The sequence below is a fragment of the Vanellus vanellus genome (assembly GCF_965231255.1).
Source record: "Vanellus vanellus genome assembly, chromosome: 2".
NCBI lineage: Eukaryota > Metazoa > Chordata > Aves > Charadriiformes > Charadriidae > Vanellus > Vanellus vanellus.
Genome location: NC_138906.1, coordinates 53586334 through 53605169, shown reverse-complemented (window position 1 = coordinate 53605169; position 18836 = coordinate 53586334). Strand labels below are relative to the sequence as shown.

The following is an 18836-nucleotide window of genomic DNA, read 5'->3' as shown; positions in this document are numbered from 1 at the left end:
CAGCATTAGCAGCACCAACAGCTTTTTCTGCCTTTCTCCCTTCCCTTCATCTCCATCTCCCTTTCCCTCCCTCCCCCCACGTCATTTTGGGGATTGTTTTTTTTTCTTTTTTCTCTTCTACAATCTTTGTTATTTGATACTTCGTGGCTTTTTTTTTTTTTTTTTTTTTTTTTCTCCCTTCCTCTGAGAAGGAGGCACAGGCACACACACGCACAAACACAGAGAAATAAGGGAAAGAAAAGTACCGGGACTTATCCTGCTGCGGCAAACCCAGAGATAGCAGACGAAGAGAGGGGCTGGCTTCTACCCCAAGGTAAAGCCCTGCCTCCTTTACCTCCTCGCCACCTCCCCCGAGGAAGAGAAGGAGAGAGAGAGAAGGGGCCAAAGTGGAGAAAAGCAGGTCTTCTGCGGCTGGCATTTGGAGTACAGGGAGCCAGGAAGTGAAGGATGGTTGTGGTTACCCGAGCTGGCTGCAGGGCAGCTCTCTTCCTCTGGATTTTCAGCAGCATTAGCTGCAGAGCCAGGACTGCTCTGCCTGCATCTCGTAAGTACCCTTTTCTAAGAAGCATGCATAATTTCAGCTCTGCAATAAACCAGAGAGGAATTCCCTCAACTCTGGGAGGCTGATTATTTTCTCTCTGCTGGCGAATCTTGTGTTTGTTTTTCTGTGTGTTTGTATGTGTATGTGTGCACCAAGGTTTGATACTGTTTGCAATGCTCCCTATCAGATCTTCCTTAGCGTAGATGATTTCAGTGGTAGCTGGTGTGGAAAGTTGAAAGACCTGCTTTATGATACAGGCTTGGTTCTGCAATGGAGTCAGAGGGGGAAAGGAATCAGATAGAAGCTATTCAAAGTTTGGGGGTGTTTTATGTTTGTTTGTTTGTTTTGTTTTGTTTTGTTTTGTTTTTTCCCACCTTCCTCAGAAGGTATGCAACTTACATTTGGAAGTACTTCACTTCCACAGTTCTGTGAGGGAAAAGAGGAGATGTGAGCAGTTTCTGTAACTAGTGTTTTATCAAGGAGCAGAAAGAGAAAATTTTGTCTCATTTGAAGAGAAAAGAATGATGGTGAGTTGATGAGAGGGAACTGAGCCAGGACAGCTTTTCTTGAGAGTGAAGTTTTGCTGCCCATAATAAAATGAGCAAAGGTATTTTAGAGAAGACCAGCAATTACCCCCCTAGGGAGGCAGAAATAGTAGAGAAATGATCAAGCATCTGCTGAAATGCTGAACTTTAGCCCGGAGGAATGCAGAGCACCTATACAGGACCCAATTCTGCTATCAGTATAAAAATGACAGCGTACTCATTGATTTCAATGGGTGTTAGATCACATCTTTAACATTGCACTGAGCTGTAGTTTCCAGCAAAACATTTGCAGGTAGATGTCAGTGTTAAGTATTTAGTTGTTTCTCTTCAGACCATGTAAAGCATTTGCCATTTGCAAAGTATTTTTGAAATGCATACTGAAATAAAGCAGTGCATTTTTATAGAATCGTCAAAAATAGACACTACTGTTGAATTCCTCTGTTTTTTATAGGGGAAAGAAATGTCATGAGATGTCACAGATAAATGTGTTGGGATTGTGTGTATGTGAACGGGGGCTGATTCTACTGACCAAGTGGGGAATTGTCTTCAAATGTAATGTATATACTGCATAGAGATCTATGTGGATCATTGTATTTATTTATTTATTTCCTTGGGAGCGGGAATGAACGATGCAATGATTAGGGAACTGGAGTGCTGCTATACTTTCTCAGTGGGTTTCTATCTGTTATCACCTGATACCTATTGAAAAAAACAATGTTATTGTTCCAGGATTTGCTTACACTTACACATTATTTGTGTGTCAACAGAAAATGTACAACAGTGTCTGCATTCTATCTAGGTCTCAGAGGCTATAGGATGGTCAGTTATTTTTCTGCCTTTGATTTAGGAGAAATATTGATCCTGAGGTTTGATGCTTAGTTTTGACCAGCTATCTAATTTTTCTTCTGAATATTATTTCTTCGTGGTCATCTCTCAGGCTGTGCATAACAGGAATATACAGGGGAAAAAAAAAAAGATTTATGATTTAGGTTGTCAGAAATCTGTTCTTGGAAAACAAAGTTCCCTATACTGATTTCTATAATGGGATATCTGAGTCCTTTTTTTTTGTCATTCAGTAACTAATAACTGTAGTTTAACTTGAAAATGACCTACAGTGGGTTATCAGATTACTCAACAAAAAAATCTTTAACTTTTGAAAGAAGTTAGTTGAAAAGTTAATGGTTGTAGTAACATCATTATAATCACAAATTCCACGAATAAGGGATATATATAATCTTAATTACAATTTACTCATATACATTCCCATCTTGACAATTTTTTTTTGGATATTCAAAGGTTTCTTTAAATTAATTCACCTTCAAAGAGCTTATACAGTACACTCCTTATGTAATGTATAGCATTTCATTTCTGACTCACTTCTGAAAGTGAAATGGAACTGGGTTTGTTTACTGGAAACAGAAATATATCTAGAAGTACACGTCAGTCTTAAAATTACAAAAGGAGTGTTCACATTGCAGTACATGCTTAAAATTCTTGTAAAGACGTACGGGTGCTTGGGAAGTGGTACCATAGTAGGAACTCAAGTGCTGTGTCACAGTGTTTTGGTGCACCACTTAACTGGTTATTCTGTTGCACACTGTGGTATACAAACTGGTCACTGTGCTATATTTTCTGGGGTTGTTTGTCACTTTGTATGCAACTGATTGTGAATGATATTGGGTAAATTTTGTTCTCCTCTGACAAGAGAATGCACTCAGGTTTTTGTCTTTTTTTTTTTTTTTCATTAGTTGTTTTTGGACATCATATCGGGAGTACTTCTGAAAGAATTAAAAATTGTGTGAAATGAAACTTTGATGTAGAACTGATTTCCAACCACATTTTAATTTTCTTCTCCATTGCTACTTTATTTTTTGACTTTGAAGTAATTCGCAACAACAAATTTATTCTTTACAGTACTTTTTAGGAAGTATGCAAGATTCATGGTGTACATTGAATTACAACTCCCTATATATGATCTTGTTCTTCAATGTTTTCTTACAGTCTGCTTGTGCTGACATAGAAAAAGATAAAGTTTTCAGAAAGAATAGAATTGGACATCACTTATGTTGCATCTCAAATGTTTGTTACTTTGCAAAGTCAGTAAATCTGTCTCTGTCATTATAATTATTTCTCTCAGTAATCCTGATTCAGAAGGGATCTTGCTGAAAGCTTTGACTCTCATTCAGTTTTATCTCAAGATGAAGCGGGTGCTGAAAGCCTATCTTGTAGTACAATAAACATACACCATAATACAGTATCACACACGCTAATACTCAGATCTTACTGTAAATTTTATTCCTAGTCATGTTTTTCATACCTTGGCAATAAATTCTTCATATTCCTGCATATTTTTTTTGTTTGTTTTAAATAAGCATAGGGGGATCAAAATGCTCTTAACTTCTGGAATCAAGGCTAATGAACAGCTCAACCAGGAGAGGTCATCACAAGATAAAAAGTAACATGGAAAATACAAATTTAGTGCTTTATAGTCTTTTACATGGCTTAAAGAGGGAATTATAAAAATACGACTATGGGTAGGTTAACTTTCAATTGTGTTCTTATAAAAAAAAACCAAAAAGCAGTGACCCTGTCTTCTTAGTGAGAATGTTAAAGGCATTTATCATGGGATCATCTGCTTCTCTATGAAAGCAACTTACTTAAAAAGTAATTTTCTTTCACAGCTAGGTTTTATTTTTGGTTGTGTCTGTTTATGTGCAATGCAAACCCGATCAGTAGAGAAATAGTAAAACTTCTAGTTCTGATGCTTTTCATTTTTTGCAGTAGGTCACATACCACCGCTGAAATTTAACCGCATTTTACAATAATTAATGCAGAAAACAAATGAGGGGCAAGTATAGTAAATCATTAGGATTTGATTATAAGCAAAAAATATGCATCTTTTAGCTTTGACTGCATGGCACCCAGACTTTCCTTAATAGCTTGGGTGAGAAAAATGTTAAAAAAAAAGCATTGTACAAGAAACTTCTCTTCAGGAGTTCTGAACTGTATAGAATTAGAGAATCTATCCTTCCAGGTCATGGTGCTTGAATGTTGGGCATATGGGGATGTCATATATTCTACTAGACTCACATTTGGGAATAATTATCTTCCAGATAATTTTTCAGACATAATGGTATTTTGTGAAGTCTGGTCAATTCCAGTTGTGTTTCTGTTAGATCTGATTAACATTTCTTAGTTTAGGTCCTGTTGTCAGAGATACCACGGAATTTAGTTTCAAGTACACCTGAACACTTTCATGTAGGTTTAACGCTTAATCATTTTTCTAACCCCTGGGAGTCAAAGCACTTACAAATATACTAAACTTTTAAACTGAGGGCCTAAGTTTCCTTTAAGACAATAGTATTTCATAACATTGAACATATGCTTTCTTTTTTTTTTTTATTTTAAAACATTTTAGCTATAAATTAGACCAAAATTTACGTCCATCATTATATAATATTACTGTTATTTAAGGTGCTATACATCACTATATAATAAAATTAACATTCAACAAGCAAAAAACAGTTTGTTAGTTGGTTATTATTAACAACAATGAGTTGAGTTAGTCAGGGTGACTTTTTATATGAATATGCTTTTCCTAGAACAATACATTACCTTACATTTGAATTAAATAGTAATAAATAGTCTGCTATCATTTCCAAACTGGTGACAGCAGCTAGAGCCTGCGTTGGTGCTGGAAAGCCAAAGTTTCAGAGTCCTTAACTTCTGAGAATGCAACGTTGCACACAGCCTGATTGCAGACATTCATCTATATACAGAAAGTCTGATTCAAAGTTTGATGTGGTCAGTGGGCATTGAATCAATTGCAAATGTCATTGAATTAATATTTTAAAAACTGGGTTTTGCTTGGGTTCTTTTTGCTTTGCTTGTGTTTTTAGTTCATTTATTTTTTTTAAACTCTGGTGCAATAATATGGAATAAAGCACAAAAAGTGCTTCAGCAAGTGGGCCAGTCTGCCAGAAAGTTTGAAAGCGAAGTTAAAGACTGTGGATTCAAAAACTGTGTCGTGAACATTGGCTGTTTCTTTTGCAAGGAGACAAGAAATATTTTCTGATTCTCTCTCTTTTTTTTAGTCAGGTACTTTTAATACTTTGAAGGTTGATGCAGTTGTCACAGAAAGTTGTCTTTTTATATAATATATTAATCAGACATTAGAAACTGAAGATCTACTTGGATAAGTCACATCACCATGGATCTGTGACAGACAGTAGGATTTCCTATAGGACAGTTCTTTAGTAATTTCAACTTGGATTTCTAAATCTTCTTAAGTATCAGATCTCATGTTCAATGTTTAGTAATTATAGCAATATTTAAGACTTTGTAATGCTCTTAATGCTTGGGGCAATAACAAACTATGCACAAACTATGGGAGTTTTCCCCAAATTCTTTTTCTACATATGCAGAAGCTGATCTACCTCTGAGCATAGGTCAAACATAAGATAACTAGTTAAATCTTGAGGTGTGCCACTGCCCATGTCTCTATTTCCTAAATACCAATCATGCTCACTCTTACAAAAGTACACTTGCAAATATGTTTCCATCACTTAAGATAGAAAATGTTAGAGAAGCATCATTAGTCTTCACCAGATGAAACTGAGTGACTTTTTCATTTTGTTAGTCTTCAAAATTTTAAAGAACGAATTTAAAATTATAGCAGTGTTTAGAAAGGTTACCTCTTTCTTTGATGACAGCATGATTTCCAAAATCCACGTGAAATGGGATCCTTTGAAAGATCAGGAAGATCTGTGGGACAAAGAGTGCAGTCTGGTAGCTTGAGTCTTCTCCCACTGAAGGAAATAGCAGTTATGCCACAGATTTTAAGAACTGTGTGGTTATATTTTTGTCAGAGAGAAGCTCTTGATTCAGTCCATTTGAATGAGATACTAGAGATGACTAAAAGGTTCTTCAGACTTCAGCCTTTGAACTAACATTGATTTTGTCTGTATTACACTTCATTTATTCAGCTACTTTATTGGCATTGCATAGGTAGATAATCAGAGACCACCAGCTAATTGCAGAACATGTTAAATCTCTAAATTTGGTGGTGTAGGAAATTGCAGTAATCAGTAATCAATTCTTTTGAACCATTTGGAGTTCCGGTTTTGAAGATATCACAGGTATAATAAAAGCATTCCCAAGACTGATGTTTGACATTTACAAAGAACTCAGACACATCTAGGTTTTGATAGCTCTGCAATTTTACAAGCAACTTCACAAAGTTGAGACCTTTCCTGCCTGGGAAATTGTCTCGGTATTCATGTACTGCTGTAGTAGCCAGCCATTTTCTATTTGTTCCTCAAGCTTGAACAACTGCTAATTCAGAGCAGAAAAGGATATTGACATTCATATCTACCTCTTCCCTTTGCCCAAAAGAAGTCTAGAGATTACTATGTCCTGTAGTGGTCATCCTTTCAGACATTTAACTTAAGTGGTCATGTTAAGCCCACTGAGGGACTGAAAGATTTATTTAAACTTACAGTTCATAACTTGATGTTAATATTTATCAACATTTAAAATATTTATCAAATGTTTTATTTTCAGCTGGGTACACACTCCTAAAATATGTTTTAAATAAATCAATGGCTAAGATCCACTCAATATAGCTAGGAACTTTGTTGCTGGTTTTGCGTTTGAATCGGTAAAAGCTCAGGCTGGGTTACAACTTTAAATGCGTAAATAAAATAACCAGCTAAAAATACTTTCTAGTAGTCACGGAGTGTTTGAACTTTCCTAGCCAAAAGATTTTCCATCCCACAAATGCATGTGATATTTTAGAATGAACATTTATTATTTGGTTTTTTTTGAATACTTGAAGTCCCAGTTTAAAGATAAAGTAGCATTTTCTTATAGAAATTAAATGACCTGTTTAGATATCTGTCTAAGCATAACATAAACATTCTGTTTGATTTTGTGTAACTGCTATATCATGTAATATTTTGTAACCTTTGCTCAAGGAAATCATCCATGCACATGCTACGTTTCTCTCTACTTTCTCTGTTTCTACAACATAGGAATTATCTGGCTATAAGAATTTTTTTTCATCAAAGGTAGAGTTGTGCCACTGTCCATTTTTTTATCACCTAAATCGTGATAAAGCCTTGGCTGTGTCTCTGATTGGTTGCTCAATCATCTTGTATATTTACGCTGGTACATATTGTGAAGCCAATGAAAACCTGGAGTTTAGAGGGAAGGAATACAGAAGATCAGCAAGAGACTGCAAGGGTCTGTTTCCATAAGGGGTAGCAGAAAGTCTGCAATGGAAAGTTTGCCAGCAAGGAAAAAGAAGAATTACTGCCATAATGAATAGAAGCGTAAAAGTATATGGGTCTAATGCAATGGGATGCAACACAGCAGGCAAGGGAATTGCAATGTATTTTAGGTTTTCATGTTTTACATACTGGGTTTAAATGCCACTGGTGTAAAGTTCTTGAAACACAGTTTGAAATGCAGTTAAATTGTGATGTGATTTTACTCCCAGTTACATTTATGGGAATAGTAGCAAGACTATGGTTGGGGAAAAGCCCTATTCATTAAAACCAAACCAACAAAGAAGAAAACAAAAATCTTTAATTTACACTCTGTTGACCCAGTTTTCAAAAACCTTACTAAGATCACAGAATCATACAATTGTCTAGGTTGGAAGGGACTTTTAAGATCATCAAGTCCAACCATCAACCTAACACTGCCAAAACCACCACTAAACCACGTCCCTGGATCTCTGGACTCTGCCCAGATTGTCAATGAGGCATAGAAAAGGGTTGTGCATTTTCTTGTCTTTTACCTGAATACAGATAAAAATTCAAATTTCTTTAAAAAGATGAGGAAAAATGAAAAATAAAGAAAAGAAATTAGTTTCATAGCATAATTAAAAATTAAAACTAATGGCCTCCCATCATTGTTCTGGACCATTAAAAAAAAAAGGGAGGGGGTGGAGCTGAGGAGAGGTTGTGTCCCATACAATGACAGTAACATGTTTTCTTTCTGCTGAGGAAAGGAGTCAGGAGGAGTGGCTTGCCCTGTCCACAGCATTAGCTTTGCATTAGATGAAGAGTGAGCTTCTGTGAGAAATGGAGTCAGAAGCATATCCTGCACAGGGCAGGCTCTGCTCACCACGTGCTTTCAAGCTTCAGCAAGCTGTACTCTCTAATGTGCTTTCCTTTGGTTTTACATCCAAAAAAATTGTGCTACCGGGCATACTGTCAGTTATATGATAAATGTCCTACCTGCTTCTTCCATGGTAAGGCCAAGCTGTTAGAAATGATAGCAGAATTCCCTGCATATAAGAGATGGTATCCATTACAGTTCCAGCCTTCTTCCAAAAACACTCACCACCAGACCACGCATCCATTTGCTTCTAGTCTTAATTCATTTGCCGTTTGTCACATACCTCCTTTCTCATTTTATTAATCATCTTACTCCCTGCTCTCTGCCCTCTCCCCCACCCTTTCCTTCAGCAATAAACTGACTCCACTGACTTCTCTTTGATTTTCATTGATTCATCACCATATTGAGCAATTTGCTGAGCCTGAAACTAAGGGAGATTGTCTTCATTGAGTCCTGATTAATTCATCTGTATGTGAAAGCTAGGTACACAGGTAATAACTCAATTGAAATTCCTTCACCGCTTAATTGCTATGCCATAATCCTGGCATGTTAAATCAGATAATCAGATATTATGAAGGAAGTTAGGATTAATTTTTTTCCAAAAACAATGATTAGAATAGCATTGTAAGGAATGCTTTTATTAACTCTCTTTATAATTATGCATAAAAAGTGCTTTCAGACTTTAGGTCAGTAAAATGCATACATATTATACATATGGAAAAAATTGCATCAAAGGAATGCTGTGAGTGAATCATGGTCCCAAACCTACATATTCATAGCTTATGAGGCCGAAAAGGATCACTGAACCCAGCTATGGTGGTATGGTAGGTTGTGTTACTATCTTCATCTGCTTTACACATCATAGAATCATGAAAGCACAGAATCACAGAATGATATGGGTTGGAAGGGCCTCTAGAGATCGTCTAGTCTAACCACCCTGCCATGGGCAGGGACATCTTCCACCAGATTGGGTTGTGCAAAGCTCTGTCCAGTTTGACCTTGAATACTCCTGGGGATGGGGCATCCGCAGCTTCTCTGGGCAACCTGTTGCAGAATTTCGTCCTTCTGTCTAACCTAAATCTACCTTCTTTTAGTTTAAAACTGTTACCCCTGTCCTATCATGAAACACCCTGGTAAAATATCTTTCTCCATCTTTCTTTTAAGCCCCCTTTAAGTATGGAAAGGCTGAAATAAGGTCTTCCTGGACCCTTTTCTTCTCCAGAATAAACAACCCCTACTCTCTCAGCCTTTCCTTATGAAAGGGAGAAGCCCTCTGACCATTTTGATGGCCCTCCTCTGCACCTGCTCTAACAGGTACATGTCTGAGGGCCCCAGAGCTGGATGCAGTACTCCACGTGGGGTCTCACGAGAGCAGAGTAGAGGGGGAGAATCACCTCCCTCGACCTGCTGGCCATGCTTCTTTTTATGCAAGCAAGGATACAATTGGCTTTCTGGGCTGCAAGTGCACAGTGCCAGCTCATACCTAATTTTTCATCTGCCAGTATCCCCAATTCCTTCTCCTCAGAGCTGCTCTGAATCCATTCATCAGCCAGTCTGTGTTGCTACTGGGGATTGCCCTTATCCAGGTGTAGGACCTTGCACTTGGCCTTGTTGAACTTCATGACGTTTACATGGGACCGCTCCTCATGCCTGTCAAGATCCCTCTGGATGGCATCCCTTCCCTCAGGCATATCAACTGCACCACTAAGCTTTCTGTAATCCACAAACTTGCTAAGGGTGTGCTTAGGTCCAGGTAGATTACATCAGTAGCTCTTGCCTTATCCACCAATGCAGTCACTCCATCAAAGAAGACCACGATTTGCACAATTTGCCCTTAGTGAAGCCATGCTGGCTTTCTCTAATCACCTACCTGTCATCCATATGCTTTGACATAGCTTCTAGGAGAATCTGTTCTGTGATCTTCCCAGGCATAGCGGTGAGGCCTGACTGATCGGCAGTTCTCAGGGTATTCATTTTTACACATTTGAAAATGGGTGCAATGTTTCCCCTTTTCCAGTCACGGTGGACTTTGCTTGACTGTTTTGACTTTTCAGATGTGATGGAGAGCAGCATACCAACTCCATCTGCTGGTTCCCTCAGGACCCTGGGATGCATCTCATCAGGTCCCATGGACTTGTGTATGTTCAGGTTCCTCAGATTGTCTTGAAACTGATCTTCTCCTACAATGGGGGAGGCTTTGTCTCCCCAGTCCCTGCCTTGAGATTCAGAGGCTTGAGAGATGTGGGAAATGCAATTGCCAGTGAAAACTTGAGGAAAAAAGTTATTGAGTACCTCAGCATTCTCCATGTCATTTGTCACCAGATGCCCTGTCTCATTTATCAGGGGGGTACAGTTACTTTTGTCTTCCTTTTCTGACTAACGTGCCTGTCAAGCTTTTGACACATTTCCTCCCAGCATTGAATGTCTCCGTCTGGAACTATGTTCTTTATCCTAGGTTTATGACTTTACACATTGCCACATTGCCTAATGTTGCCTTTTACCAGCTGACCTAGATGTTCCAAGCTTGTGACATGTGTAAACTTCAATTTCAAGACATCTTTAGCTTCAAAGAGTATGCATTTTTCTGCAGTTCAAATAATAAAGATGTTAAATAATGAAGGGTTGAAAATCAGATTTCCCCTGATTCTCACTAGAAACCACTAATTTCCTTTGTTATGGTTAAATTTTGAGATATTTAATATGTCACATTTATAATAATTCTGTATCTTGGTTAAAACAGTGTATACTGCCAGTCCAATGCCTTCAGAATTCGAAATGCATACTACTACAGTGTATGCAGGAACAGATATAAATGCGTGTATATGCAAATGTGGTGTGATCTAAATTTGTTATCTCAGAAAAAAACCTGCCTTCAAAACACCAGGATACTTTGACAAGAACTATTTTTGATAAACCTATGTTGATTTGCACTAATTGCATTTACCTCCTTTAAATTTTATTAATCAGGTTCTATTATTTTGTCTAGCAGCAATGTTAGTTGCAGCAGCTTGTAATTATGCAGGTCATCTTCTTGAGTATCTGCACAATGTACTTCCTTTCAGTCTTTTGGAATTTTCTCAGTGTTCCAAGGGTTACTGAAAATCAGCAATAACAATGGTCAGAGACCTTCTCAGATACAGGTTGCCCTGCTGGTTTGAAACTGTCTAGCCTTGTTAGCTTCTGTTTAACATCTTCCTCAGTTTTTATTGGAATGTAAATTGTTTTCTTGCCACTCTGGGATTTGACTATGCAGTCTTATTTGTTTTCCTAACACTCTGTTTTTGTTTCTACATGATTGGCAATTTCACCACTTGTATGTAGCAGTCTTTTGGTATGGATCTTTTTTTTAAAAAAACTGGACCTCTTTTTTAAAAAACAAAAACCAAGCGTGTTTTTTTGGTTTTGTTTTTATTTTCTTTATGTGCCTCTGCATAGATAAATTAAGCCTTGTATCCTTTTGCTTACAGTTTTTCTATGTTTGTTAGATTCTGATTCACAGAATCACAGAATGATTGAGATTGTAAGGGACTGCTGGAAGTCATCTTGCCTTGCCCAAGCAAGGTCACCTAGAGCAGGCTACCCAGGACCATGTCCAGAGTGTTTCAGATATTCAACAACCTCCCTGGTTCTATCTCCTCTCCAAGGAGATCCTCCACAACCTCCCTGGGCAACCTGTGCGAGTGCTCGGTCAGCCTCACTGTCAAAAGGTTTTCCGTGATGTTCAGATGGAAACACCTGAACCTGTGTTTCAGTGTATGCCCACTGCCTGACAGGTTCCTGTCAGCCCATTTCTCCAGCCTGTTGAGATCCCTCTGGATGACAGCATGACTCTCTGGGTCCTCCCAGTTTTGTGTCCTCAGCAAACTTGCTGAGGGTGCACATCATCCAGATCATTAACAAAGATGTTCAACAGGGCTGGACCGAGCACTGGCCCCAAGGGCACACTGCTCCATCTAGACTTCATGCCACTCTCTGGGCCCAGCTGTTCAGCCAGTTTTAATCCACTTCACTATCTGCTCGTGCAACCCATATTTCATCAACTTTTCTGTGAGGGTCTAGTGGGAGACAGTGTCAAAGGCCTTACCAAAATCCTGGTAGGCAATTGTCAACTTCTCTCCTTTCATCTACCAGGCCAGTCATTTAATCATCGGATTTTATCATGTTGATCAAGCATGCCTTGCCCTTTGTGAAGCCATGCTGACTACTCATGATTTTCTTGTCCTTAATGTGCCTGGAGTAGGTTTCGAGGATGAGCTGCTCCATCACCTTCCCAGGGACAAAGGTGAGGCTGACAGGCCAGTTGTTCCCTGGATCCTCCTTCTTGCCCTTCTCGAAGATAGGAGTGACATCTGCTTTCCTCCAGTCCTCAGGCAGCTCTCTCAGTCACCATGCGTGTTGTCAAGCTAAAGTGTTTTTAAACAATTCCAATTCCCAGTCAAGTTTTTCTGTTTGAACTCTTAAATCCTGAAGAGGTCTAGCTACTACTGCTACTAAATATACTTAATAATGGATTTATACCTCCATCAAGGAGCAAACAAAATATGTCATTAATACTAGAAACACATATACAGAAAATGTTTATTTAGAAAAAGATCTGGAATACTAACAAGAACCTTATTGAAGAGACTCAGTAGGTCATCTGTATTCAACTAAGCATTTAAACAAGTGCTTTAAAATAAGCCCCTGAAGACATCCAGACATTCATGAATAAGTCTTTGATAATGATAAATATTTTACTAAATTCTTGGTTGAAGTAGGACAACCATAAACACATGTTAGAACCAAAGTAAAATACTACAAATGACTATTCAGCTACAATTCTTATTACTGAAGGATGGTATAATAGAAGTGTCTGTCCACTATATTGTTGATGTTAATGACCCTAAATTTCAGGTATAATTTTATCATTATTAGAAGTTTTAATTCTGACCTATAAATGAAAATATTATATGCATATAATTACATGTTAAAATATTTTATTTTAAAATATTTATTTTTACTAGCCTGGAAATAGTTGCACCTAGTTTAAAAAAATATAAATTAATGTCTTTGAAAGACAGTTTCTGAACTGAGTGAGCAAAGTCTTTCCATGTACACATGCATGCAGACAATAAAGTTGTCTCTGTGTGTTTTCGTATATAGTTGGTAATAGATATAATGAAGTTGCATTGAGCTTCCTCTTGAGTAGAAGGCAGAATCTTGCAAGGAGTTGCATAAAGTTTTTGCTAAGTTTTGAGGCTTTACATACAATTCCATCTGGGACAGGGGATGTTCCTTCAGGCAGAGGCAGATTACTTAATGAGTCCTCTAAGGTTAATTTTAATTTTGCAAAAGGGCAATTAAATCAGAATGTGGAAAAAAGGCACACGATACATATTTCCTATCCAATAATGAATTTGGAACATAGTGTGGTTTGCAATATATTTATTATAAGTAATTTTTAAATAGCCTGTGTTGATTGAATATAGGTAGTATATTCTCTTCCTTTCTTATACATGCAAATGTTCATGGGGGAGTAGTTGTCATGCAAAGATATAGGTGTCTTACAAATTCTTCCACTGAGCCCGATCCACAGTTTCATAATTCTGCCCTGTCAGATCTTCAGCTCAAAGGTGAGGCTACTTAATAATCTACTACTGGAAACTTGATAATGTTAAATTCAAATGCATTTAGAGTCAGTCAGATGTAGGAAACAAGGTCTTCTGTGTTTGGGATCTGCTGTGTATAGGAGGAAGAAAGTAAACTTAAAGCATCGTTTCTCTAAGCAAAAAGCCTTCTATGAATTTGGAGTTGCATAAGGGCGATGTGAGGATGCAGTGTCTTGCCAACAGTTCTGGGGTCAAGGCCTAGTAAGTCTACAGTAAGGTCTAGGGTGGTGCTTCTGTTGAGGAGTATATGGCAGCTGTTTGTTGATGTCTGAAATGTGATTGTGAAGGGCTGTTCTTCACTGCAGCGGATGAGAGAAGCCCCAGGGTTTCGCTGCTAGAGGCAACCTGATGCAATGTCTGTATGAAAGTGTCTCTTCACTGCAGGAGAGCAGTCCAGTTGCACAGAATGAAATATGACATATGGTTGTTACACACCGCTGACTTAACTGGATAGGCCAATATATGAGACCATTCTTTTTAGACCGTAGAAATATTATGCTCTTTTTTTTTCTGTATAATTAAATACTTGCATAAATTTTATCAAAACCTTTTTATAGATCTTACCTTCTCTCACACTGTTGTACAGCACCAGTAATTATACTGAATTCCGGCAAAGTTCCATTGGAGTTATTTTAGTGTTTCACAGATGAGAATTTAGTGCAGTTTAATTAGAAATTTCTCAGTTGTATTCCAGACACCACCTATTTATCTCCAGTGGCTCTTTGAAATGAATCTTTCTGGTTTTTCCATATGAAACTATTTGTGATGCAAAACAGTCCTTACAGCTGAAAGACTTGGAGTTGTCTCAGTTCTTTTTGGTAATTTAAAATCTTAATATTCTATAAATAGTAAAATAAATTTAAATTAAAAAATAAAATAAATAAAAAGTAAATATTCCAAGGCATTTAATTGAATGACAGTAGTTGGATCTTTACAATAGGAAATATTGCAAGTACTGTGAAATATTTTAGCACCTCACTTATATCAGTCATCTCCTCTGAGGATTATCATTGATCACAAAGTTATTTTCTGTGGCCATATCTTGTGTAGATGAACACAGATATCATTTTGTGGCTGACACAAAAGGTCCATGCACTTCATTTTTGTTCTCTTCAGAAGGCTTTCTTGAGCTTTCTGGGAGTCTCCCAGTTCTATTTAACTGAAAGTCATATATATCTATGAACTGACTGGAATAACAGGAAGGTATTACTGGACAGTGAAACTTTCATGAAGAGAACCTTCATGAAGCAGACCTTTTTTGCTGTTAATAAAGAAGGCAGATCAAGCTAGTATGGAAATGCTGGCAAGTTACTGGCAAATTGTCATGAATAGACCTGTGTAGACATATGTGTACACAATGAGCTACAGATCTTTTTTTAAGTATAGCATTTTAAAACACAATATATTTTAGCAAAATATAAAAGTTTGCTGTTATTGCACAGTGGAATATATTAGCAAAGACTGTCCAATTCAGCTAAAAATATATCCAAACGAAACAGTGTCCTAGACTATACAAGTCCTATATTCACCCTTTAAAAAGCTACGAGAAGTAAACCTCAAAAGAAATGACAGTGATGCAACAACAACCAATCAAATGTGTACCAAATGTTTCACAGAAATCATATCTTAACATCAGCTGCCTTCTGCTGGCCCACTTTTCATTTGAAAATATGATTACCCTCATCTGATCAAATTACAGGCTGTGGAAGAAAGGTGCTACATTATGAATTCCATGCATGAATTCCATCATCTTTCTAATTTTTCTATGTGACATTATTAAGCAGCAGATTCTATGAGGCAACTCAGTGATTCTACTTTTTGGGGTTTTAATCAGGAAATTTCAGAAGTACATCAGTTACAAAAGACTCATTAGTAAAATTAGAGGGTGGTCCACTCTTTAAAACTTGTATATGAACATCTTTACCCACCCCCTTAGAAATTCATTATGATTTTCTTTTTTTCTTTCCTATGTTTACTTCTTTTCTGCTGCATAATATTGGGCTTCCAGTTAGTCGCATGGAAGGGAGAAAGGCACACAGTATTTTTGGTATAGAATAACACAAACAATCGTTTTAAATACACCTTTATTCTGGAAACAAACATCTGTTTCTTCCTGAAGGTGACAAATGCTTGTACAGTGCCTGTCAGAATGATGTTCTAGCCCATGACTGTAGATCATAGTGGCCACACCAAATAACACCTCGTGTAACACTAAAGAGACCCTGGTTTTGCCATCTTTATTCATATTAAGTGTTATCTACGGCAGCATTATTTCCACTGCTCTCACAGGGTAATGTGCTGTTCAACAGAGATCAAAATGGCAAAATCTATGAAAAATCAGAGAACACTGTTCTCTATTCATGACTTAATGACTAAAAGGAAAAAAGTTTAGAACTTTAAAAAATGAAATCTTAGGTTCTGTTTTGTTAAATGGAGCTTGGAACAATATAAAAAGAAAAAGTCCTGTTTGCTTTAAGTAATTTGTTATTGGAGCAGAGAAGTACGCAGAGAGATGCAGGGACATGCTCTGCCAGGTGTGCAGTGTTTTATGCTAATCCAATGCAAGTCGGGCAGTTTTCCAAGCTAACAAGAGCTCCAGGGAGATTTTTGCTCTCAGACCCCTGTCTTATCAGCTCCTGAGGAAGCTCTTGCAGTTAAATGGAGCCGTGTCCTCTTGTGATTTAGATAGTACTTTTAAGATGCTGCAGATGTGTTCCCATAGCCCATTTTCAAGCTCCACCCTTAGAAAGAATGGAATGAAGTAGTGTTCATTAAACATCCTGAATTCATCATTAAGAAAAGACAGGTTATATGAAATAAATTAGTTCTAGAACACAAATATAAAAATGATTGTTGGGAAGGTTATAGAAAGAAGTGAAGGAAAAAAATGGCATGCATTTACCTAGCATTTGACTTCAAATGGAAAAAAAGAAGAAAGGTAGAAATGTCTCTTATTTATATTTTCAGAACGAGACACTTGAATCTTCTGCAGAAAAGAAAAATCAGCCGTATGATTTAAAACTTATTTGGGGGAATTTCTGAATAAATGAATAAAATCCAAAATGAAAAAATCAAAATATCCCAACTTGATTTTGTCTTTATTTTGGAGTTGTGTTTTTGTTTGGTTTTGTTTGTTTGTTTGTTTGTTTGTTTTCTGAAATCTAGCTCTTTCTTTCCAAACTAAGCAAATGGTTCCAGAATCTCTGTTTCTATATTATTTTGACTATAACGCTCTTTTTTCCCCTTCTACGTTCCCCATTCTGTAGAGCTATTCTACTTGGAAACCCTTATGTTCTTAGAGGTGATATGAACATGCTTTCTGCACACTGCCCTCTGTGTGGTTGGAGAGGGAATGTGCCTGCTTTTCTCCAGCATGAAAACTATGGAGCTTTTGCTCCAGATTTCCTTCCTTACCTATTTGTCAGTGAACAAATAGAAGCTGAAACAACATCAAACAGATCAAAAAATCAAAGCTGTGTTCGGAAAGAGTCAATTAACTGCAGAACAAATATCTACTCAGTGAAGCTGAGAAACGTGTGAAAATAAAAGCCTATTTTCATTAGATACATCCTTTGGAAATCATCATTTATTGCACTTTAAATAGCCCTTTTTTGTTTCTAAATGATAAAGGACAACAGGGTAGAATATGCCAGTGGGAGAAAGAGAGAAAATTTGACATAAGAGGCAGAGGATCAACTATACAAGTAAAGTAATACTCAAGTTTTAGCTTTCCCTCGAGCCTGCCAGTCCTTTACCATTTTGTTATTTTTCCATTCAGAAAATTTGGTATGAGTCATTACTTCTTTAATGAAGGATTCCCAGGCTTGTGAGGTCTGATTTGCTTGAAAAATATGGGGAACAAAAGTGGAGTGGTCATAGTGTCCCTAATCATCATTTCAGATGTGCAAGCAATTTCTAATGGTTTCTCTGTGAATTATGTTGAAAGTTTTCATAACACAGTAGGATGTCGTTCAGTTCTCTCTGCTTAGAAGTGACATCTTTCCTCTGTGTTCAGGAAAATTAAAATACATTTTCAGTGTGTAGCAGTCTCTCAGATTTTCTCAGTGTCAGTCACTATTAATCACTTTATAAGGAGCCATGAAGAGCACTCCTGTTGTCCTGCCAAGTGTGCCAAATACTCCTCAGCACTGAATGAATGTCCAGTGCTAGCTTGATCCTTTTCCTGTCTTGTTGATGATAAAACCATCACTGACTTCTATGAAACTACCTGTGAATCTCTAAATTTTAATGGATGATGTAGATATAAAGTGAAGGAAAAGAGCAAAAGACAAAGATGTGGTGGTCACTACACTGACAGAAATATTTCCCCACTGATGCAGAAGCAGCTCTCGTTCCCTGCTGTGTAGGTAGGTCAGTCCATCAGTATGAGAGTACGTAGGTCAGTCAGACCAATGCATGACCTCCACAGACTAAGGACTGTCAAGGCACTGGTGGTGGTCCTTCTTATTGCAAGATATAAAGGAATGATATCACTGGTAAAGGACACATTGAAGCATGCTGACACTCCCAAAATTCTGGAGCCAGACAGCATTTGGCAACAAGTACTTGGACGATATCCCTTATATTACAAAATAGCAACAGGACCCTAATTTCTCTTCAGTCCTCATTTTCATTTTTGTCTTACTGATCTTGAAGAGCTTTCAGCCATTTCTCTTCTGCGATTTCTACTTCTAATGTCTGACATATGTTTCTGTTGCTGGGGGATAGTATTTCCAAGAAAGATGTAGGAATGATGGAAAACTGTTACGGACTTGCAGAGTGTGTGTACTATTTGCTTATGCCTGTTGGACTCCCATTTGTGTTGAGCTTATGCTCTGGGCCAGTACAGGACTGATGAGATACAGTAATACTGATCTTTCCTCTTGAATAAACCGCTGATTTAAGTGTGCACTGCTGGACTAAATGGACATAATGTCAGCATTAAAATGTAATTTTTTGTTTATTAAAAAGTCACTT

The 18836-nt window shown here is 37.4% G+C and overlaps 1 protein-coding gene across 1 annotated transcript in view; it reads left to right on the top strand.

Moving 5' to 3' along the window:
* Positions 1 to 447: 447 nt before the first annotated feature.
* The window catches only part of CNTNAP2 (contactin associated protein 2), a gene marked incomplete at both ends in the record, with an annotated part of 1160915 nt that continues 1142526 nt past the window's right edge, over positions 448 to 18836 (top strand). Inside the window, one exon of the mRNA XM_082479539.1 lies at positions 448 to 544. Coding sequence (XP_082335665.1) covers positions 448 to 544 — 97 coding nt within the window. The remainder of the gene's footprint in view (positions 545 to 18836) is intronic.